This window comes from Oncorhynchus tshawytscha, linkage group LG04 (genome assembly GCF_018296145.1).
Source record: "Oncorhynchus tshawytscha isolate Ot180627B linkage group LG04, Otsh_v2.0, whole genome shotgun sequence".
In the NCBI taxonomy this organism is placed as follows: Eukaryota; Metazoa; Chordata; class Actinopteri; order Salmoniformes; family Salmonidae; genus Oncorhynchus; species Oncorhynchus tshawytscha.
The window spans coordinates 68,364,630-68,372,573 of NC_056432.1; the positions used below are offsets into that span (position 1 = coordinate 68,364,630).

A 7,944-nucleotide genomic window follows, 5' to 3' on the forward strand; every position below is an offset into this window, starting at 1 on the left:
GGAGATCTGCATGGAGGAATGGGCCAAAATACCAGCAACTGTGTGTGAAAACCTTGTGAAGACTTACAGAAAACGTTTGACCTCTGTCATTGTCAACAAAGGGTATATAACAAAGTATTGAGATAAACATTTGTTATTGACCAAATACTTATTTTCCACCATCATTTGCAAATAAATTCCTTTAAAATTCTACAATGTGATTTTCTGGATTTTTTTCCCTCATTTTGTCTGTCATAGTTGAAATGTACCTATGATGAAAGTTACAGGCCTCTCTCATCTTTTTAAGTGGGAGAACTTGCACAATTGGTGGCTGACTAAATACTTTTTTTGCCCCACTGTAATACCTCGGTAATAATTCTGCTTGTCAAGTGGGATATAGAGTGGAAGCGTTGCATGTCCGCCAGCAGGGCAGGAGGGTGTATGAGGTGGCAGAGGTGAGGTTGGGTGTTTATTAAGAAAGGTGATAATGAGGTCCTTCTTGCCACCTCTTCTGTCACCAGGCACCAACAAAAGAGACTCCAAAGGGGATATAAAAATCTGATTCTCTCTCTTTCCTTTCTTCCTTCTATATATATTATTTACATAGGAGGAAACCAAAGTTACTGGAGCAAAAGATAAGGACAGACGGTCAACATGTTTTTCCTCTGAGATCAGTGTTACGTTTGCCCCTGCTGACCAAAACTGGGCCTAATGAGGATTTAAAAACAACTAATCGACTCCCTGGCTAGCTCATCTCACATAATTGGTCAGTACAGCAGGATTGTCACAACAAAACAATCTTGCTGCAACAGGATTTAAACGTTTACTCCATAATGTTGCTTGATCGGCTGTTAGGCTAATAGATGACCAAATTTTGGCTACATGAAAAGTGCAATACTGTTAATACAACCATGTGTTAGTGTGGGTTTTCAGTGAATTTATGTTAATCACAAAGCTCAACTGCATTTCCTGCGGTGCAGGAAAATTCACAGCAACATAAGCGATCAAATTAAGATTCTACACCTGTAGCTTCATGTTTTGCACTCACAATGTTCTGTGAAGGCCCTATGGTGTGTCTGTGTACACTGCATGGTCTCTATGGTCCATTTGATCTCCAGTTGCTAAGGCACCGGGACATGGTCATTCATAGTAACTCAACGATGTACTGTCACAATGAGAGACTGAGAATGAGAAACAGGTAAAGAGAGTGAGAAAATGGGAAGGAGGCTATATGAGAGAACCAGAGTGTAGACAATACACACTTGGCTAGTGGAAGAGAGAGGGTAGACTATACTGTCACTCAACCCTGCACTATTGTAATCACTGCCCCTCAGGAGAATTGAGAGGTGCAAAAGCTGGAGTCAAGCCAGTATGCTCCAGTGTAAACGAGTAAGCAGATGCACTTATATACATTGATCTAAGCATTTATGGAAATTGACAGAGCCAAAGCAGAGGCTATTGCTTGCACTTGCGTAATTTGCAAACTGCTCAGTCTCTGAGGAACAGCAAGGGGACCAATAACTAACCAAAACATAACACATATGCTGCATAATGCATATTGATTGATTGACCAGTTGATTATAGATACATTCTGAAGATTATATACTCTAACATGTATCCTGTGCTGAGCTAGGGGAGGATGGATTTCTGATCCCTGCATCTCCTCACAGCTGTCTCAGGTCAGTGGGTCAGGATCCTATTGGGTCAGTAAGAGACTACTTTTGAATTGTTTTCAAGTGAAGCTAAAAGGCATTGGGAATGGGAATGCCAGGTGTGATAGGTGTTGTTGTTCAAAGCTAAGTCGAATTGCAAGGAGAAGAGACCGAAAGGTTAGACAAAGCTAATAATTAGGTTTTAAATGCAGCTAAAAGCCTACAGAACCAAGGAGAGCTCCAACCAGGCAATGTAATGAATAAGCTAAATCTAGTGGAAAGACAAATATATGTAGGACTGTTGACGTCACAAATATTCATCTCGTTGATCACCATTCTGTTCCAGCTTAGGAAAGAGACAAGTGCATGTCTTATTAACTCCCCCAGTGTACACCTAACCTGGTTCTCATTAAAAACGGTGAGGGGCATTTAAACAATTAAACTCTCATTATAAGTTTTCTTTCATCTAGTCCTCATGAGGTAATTCATAAGACCTCACATGGTCTGCATGTTGCATAGGCAATGCGACAAGACGTCCAGAATGCACATGTCGAGAGTGAGCGTAGTGCATCATCACTTAGCGATAGTTTGTGTGCTGGTGATGGACACATAAAAAATGGAAAATCTGTAGTTCAAACAATAACAAAGCCGCCACCCCATCACTGTTCTGGTAAACAGCTGAGAGATGTGGCTGGAGTAATGTAACCTCTTTCAAATTAATAGACAGGGCTATGGATGCAAGGTCTGACCATTCATGATATCAACATTATAGAGGCAATACAGTGTTTGTTTACAATTGACCTGTTTAACAATGAAGTCAAACAAGCTTATATTTTGGGTTATGATGGGCTACGAAGGTTGAACTAAGCTAATCAGGTATGTTATATTATTCAATAATCAACGGGTATATGTCATTCATTTAAAAGTAAAAAAATGTATGTACCAACTTCAGATTTCCACTTCAAGCTTCAAATACAATTAATTAATATTCACGAGCCTTATTAGTACGTGACTATGAACCCAACTTTTTGCGTGAACGTTGGATGAGCGTGAAAGGAACTATGTTAAAGCAAATGTCTCTCCTTCACACACACACACACACACACGCGCGCGCGCGAGCGCGCGAGCACAGAGAGAGAGAAATTGTAAAGCATTGCTTTTTCAGGCTAGTAGTAGGCCTATCTAAACTTTTATTGACTCAAGATGACTGATTCCAACCCTTACTTACCCTTGCATATTTAGAAGAATAGGGATCCTCGAAAAGTGCCCAAAGCAACCGCTGCCAACGTCGCCAATGGCCCCCTGATTTGGCATCTGGTCCATCAAGAGCCAACCTATTGATCATTCCCAGCGTTTCCTCATCCCCATCCTCCTCTGAATTCTCGGGGGGGCCACCCCCAAAACTATCCAATGCCTCCTCAGCCTCTCGATGTTGCCGATAAGTCATCCAACAACATGGTTCCACGTCGGTCTCATCAATACCCCAGAACGCCAACTCCTCCTCGTACAAAGGGCCGCAAACGTCTGCAGGGCAGTGCAACTTCCCGGTCCTATAGTAATTGAGGATGTGGGCAAACACACCCGGGTGCCGGTCAAAGAAGAATTCTTCAATCTTGGGATCGTAGTCAAAGTGACTGTGGGCATCTGGCTCGGCGAGCCAAGCTAACCGGGTGCCCGGTAATGTGCGAAGGGTGCTACGGTAGGTCTGGTGTCTGATACCTCCCACGTTAATCACAATACGATCGTTCTCGTCGCCTTGTCCCATTGCGTCGCTTAGGCATGTCTCGAGCAGGTTCCAGTCATTATATTGCAAAACATGTGCGAGGCAACGCAGTGAGATCTGGCCGACACATGAACTCGGGTTGAAAGAGGAAAAGAGAAGGCAGGTTTCTTACCGACTTCTTTTATTCAGCTTGCAAAAAAGCACAGGCTCCACTCAAGCTTTCAGATAAATCCCAACTTTTAATAATACCAAAGAAAGCAATACCTCAACGGATGTTTGATATAGTTGCAAGGTAGGCTAAAGCAAGAAGCAGCCTGTGGCTGCCCCAGAAATTTGGATGGAAAAAAATCAAAATGTTCATGGTTAGGCTACATCACAAAACCAAAGATGAACACCCCTCCGAAAAGCGTTGATGAAATATGTGTGTAGGCTATGACTCCATATACTGAAAACCTAGTTCCAAATCCACGCCGTCTTTTAATTGGGGAAGCGTACAGCCCTTGTGGCATGCAACGAAAGATGAGAGCTGTGGTGCTGAACGGACAGCACCAGTCTCTCTGAGCGCACACTCCTCACACTCCATCCATCCTCCTCTCCTCTCTCTCTTTCATCATCCCCTCCCACTGTCTTTAAGACAAGACTCTTGCACTCCCTAATCCCTTGTCTTTCTTTATATTTTCCTCCTTGAGCAGGACTGCTACAGGGATATCAACATTGATCCTTGACAATTACTTTACATGTTCTGTGTTCGATAATGCTCCTGAATTCCTATATGCCTAAAACACAGATCCTTGAATGAGTGCCATTGCAACTTAATGTGTTCTCTTTAAAATTATGTTCACAGGAGAATGAGGAGAGAGCCTGCAGTATATGCTGTATACCATGAGGCAGGGTTGCACAGACTCCTTGTCATGGTTTTGTAAAGTACATTAAATAACATTAATTGGTTGGAAAGGATGCACAGGTGCATGCACCTAAATTGATGAGGGGTGTGTCTGGGAAAGCTGTTTTGGCTCTGTCAGCACCATGGACAGGTCACATTTGGGCTTCCACAAATATTGTAGACCTCCAGAAGTCTGGTTCATCCTTGGGAAAAGTTTCCTAACGCCTGACGGTACCACGTTCATCTGTACAAACAATAGTATGCAAGTATAAACACCACGGAACCACGCAGCCGTCATACCGCTCAGGAAGGAGACACGTTCTGTCTCCTAGAGATGAACGTACTTTGGTGTGAAAAGTGCCAATCAATCCCAGAACAACAGCAAAGGACCTTGTGAAGATGCTGGAGGAAACAAGTACAAAAGTATCTATATCCACAGTAAAACGAGTCCTATATCAACATAACCTGAAAGGTTGCTCAGCAAGGAAGAAGCCACTGCGCCATAAAAAAGCCAGGCTACGGTTTGCAACTGCACATGGGGACAAAGATCATACTTTTTGGAGAAATGTCCTCTGGTCTGATGAAACAAAAATATAACTTTTTGGCCATAATGACCATCATTATGTTTGGAGGAAAAAGGGGGAGGCTTGCAAGCTGAAGAACACCATCCCAACCGTGAAGCACGGGGGTGGAAGCATCATGTTGTGGGGGTGCTTTGCTGCAGGAGGGACAGGTGCACTTCACAAAATAGATGGCGTCATGAGGAAGAAAAATTATGTAGATATATTGAAACAACATCTCAAGACATCAGTCAGGAAGTTAAAGCTTGGTCACAAGTGGGTCTTCCAAATGGACAATGACCCCAAGCATATTTCCAAAGTTGTGGCAAAATGGCTTAAGGACAACAAAGTCAAGGTATTGGAGTGGCCATCACAAAGCTCTGACCTCAATCCTATTGAACATTTGTGGGCTGAACTGAAAAAAGTGTGTGCGAGCAAAGAGGCCTACAAACCTGACTCAGTTACACCAGCTCTGTCAGGAGGAATGGGCCCACTTATTGTGGGAAGCTTGTGGAAGGCTACCTGAAATGTTTGACCCAAGTTAAACATTTTAAAGGCAAATACTAATTGAGTATATGTAAACTTCTGACCCACTGGGAATGTGATGAAAGAAATAAAAGCTGAAATAAATAATTCTCTCTACTATTATTCTGACATTTCACATTTGTAAAATAAAGTGGTGATCCTAACTGACCTAATAAAGGTAATTTTTACAAGGATTAAATGTCAGGAATTGTGAAAAACTGAGTTGAAATGTATTTGACTAAGGTTTAAATAAACTTCCGACTTCAACTGTAATAGCTTCACAGAGTTCAAGTAACAGACACATCTCAACATCAGCTGTTCAAAGGAGACTGCGTGAATCAGGCCTTCATGGTCGAATTGCTGCAAAGAAACCAATAGTAAATGACACCAATAATAAGAAGAGACTTGCTTGGGCCAAGAAATACGAGCAATGGACATTAGACCGGTGAAAATCTTTCTTTTTTTTCAATCGCTGTGTGAGATGCAGAGTAGGTGAACGGATGATCTTTGCATGTGTGGTTCCCACCATGAAGCATGGAGGGGAGGTGTGATGTTGTGGGGGTGCTTTTCTGGTGACACTGTCAGGGATTTATTTATAATTCAAGGCACACTTGACTAGCATGGCTACCACAGCATTCTGCAGCGATTCACCATCCCATCTGGTTTGTGTTTAGTGGGACTATCCTTTGTTTTTCAACAGGACAACAGGAATTTCCCAACACAACTCCAGGCTGTGTAAGGGCTATTTGACCAAGGAGAGTTTTGGAGTGCTGCATCGGATGACCTGGCCGACACCTGACCTCACCCCAATTGAGATGGTTTGGGTTGAGTTGGACCGCAGAGTGAAAGAAAAGCAGCCAACAAGTGCTCAGCATATGTGGGAACTCCTTCAAGACTGTTGGAAAAGCATTCCACATTCCTCATGCCTTGATGTCTGCACTATTATTCTACAATGTAGAAAATAGTAAAAAATAAAGAAAAACCCTTGAATGAGTAGGTGTGTCCAAACCTTTGACTGGTACTGTATATATAACCTACTTATACATAGTATACATATAAATTGTATACTCATATACAGTTAGTGGCCAGTTTTTTTAGGTACACCCATCTAGTACCGGGTCGGACCCCCGTTTGCCTCCAGAACAGCCTGAATTATTTGGGGCCTGGAAACATTGCTCAATTGGTATCAAGGGACCTAACGTGTGCAGGAAAATATTCCCCACACCATTACACCACAACCACCAGCCTGTACTGTTGGTACGTATACATAGTATACTTATGTGGAAAAAGTACTTATGTGGAGAGAAGTATGTTTATTGTGCAGTACAGACACTGCCCTCTTGTGGCCTCTTGTGAGTTGAAACAAAAGCTATTACGGGTCATTTTAATTGTGCCCATTCAATCACGTGTTAAAACAGCTTTCAAGACCATATGAGTTTATTAGCTTACAGACAGCATCCATAACCTTACCAACATTAGGATACTCCAGATCAGTAATCAGATCTTAGACTGGTCTCATCTATTGTCTAGGAAAGGGTTCCCCAACTGAAAGCCCGCAAGCCAAATTTGGCCCACTGTTGGTTTTATTTGGCCCACCAAATTTTCTGAGCTACAACAACAACAATTGTATTTTTATTTTTGGACATAAAAAGACTGTAAAAACACCAGAAAATCATCTCCAAGTGATTTCAATTTGTGGAGTTCTGTTCCCAAGTATTCCCATGCATAACAGAGAGACACTTGATTGTATACAAACAAATGTAGCCGAGGTTTGAAAATATTATGTTTTAGTCAAATATTATATATGTTTGAGCTTCTTGCGGGAAATTTGCAGTCTGCAAATTATGTTCAGGCCCCCCAACCAACCCCTCAACAACAAAAAAATTGCCATGCAGTTTAATCTAGTTGATGATCCCTGGTCAGCCTTTGAAATGACTACTGATTGATGGAGAAGTCATTATCATATCCCCAGGACCATTAAGGACGCAACTATGACCCACAAACACACAACTTGAAGAGTGTTGTATATAGTATGCCCAGCTATCCTCTTCATTTTTGGCTACAGATCACATTTCAGGCGTTGTTTAGATTGGAATACCTTGATGTCGTCCCTCCATAGTCTCATACATACACCCCTATTTTTCAGTAGTTTTTTTGGCTCCAAAGAACTTGATTGAATTCTGCCATTTTTTGTTTTACTAAAAGAGGCCCGTTAATCATTGTGAAGTTGTGTAAATCCCCTGAAATGCCTTTGACTCTGTGATTCATTGGGGAAGTTTAATTGTGGATGACTCATTTGGATGGAGGGAATCTTTGACAAATAGACCACAAACGTTTATGCTAATTTTTCAAAACCCAACAGATTTTCATTCCATCCTTTCATTAGTGGAAGTGAAATGTTCCTTAGTCTTTTTATGTCCCTGTGTGAACCATTCACTTGTGTAAATTGGTCTGGTATAACATTTAGTCAGAGTACAGATATATATTTTTTATTTAACTAGGCAAGTCAGTTACAATGACGGCCTGGCAAAAGGCCTCCTGCTGGGGGCACGGGGGGTTGGGATTAAAAATACATTCAATTAAAATATATGACAAAACACACATCACAACAAGAGAGACAAC

General features: G+C 41.8%; 1 protein-coding gene across 1 annotated transcript in view; it reads right to left on the reverse strand.

Annotated features, from left to right (window-relative positions):
* LOC112249282 (potassium voltage-gated channel subfamily C member 1-like) overlaps positions 1-3,919 on the reverse strand; it is a 40,296-nt gene extending 36,377 nt beyond the window's left edge. Inside the window, exon 1 of the mRNA XM_042321117.1 lies at positions 2,860-3,919. Coding sequence (XP_042177051.1) covers positions 2,860-3,396 — 537 coding nt within the window. The 5' untranslated portion in view covers positions 3,397-3,919. The remainder of the gene's footprint in view (positions 1-2,859) is intronic.
* Between the last annotated feature and the right edge of the window lie 4,025 nt (positions 3,920-7,944).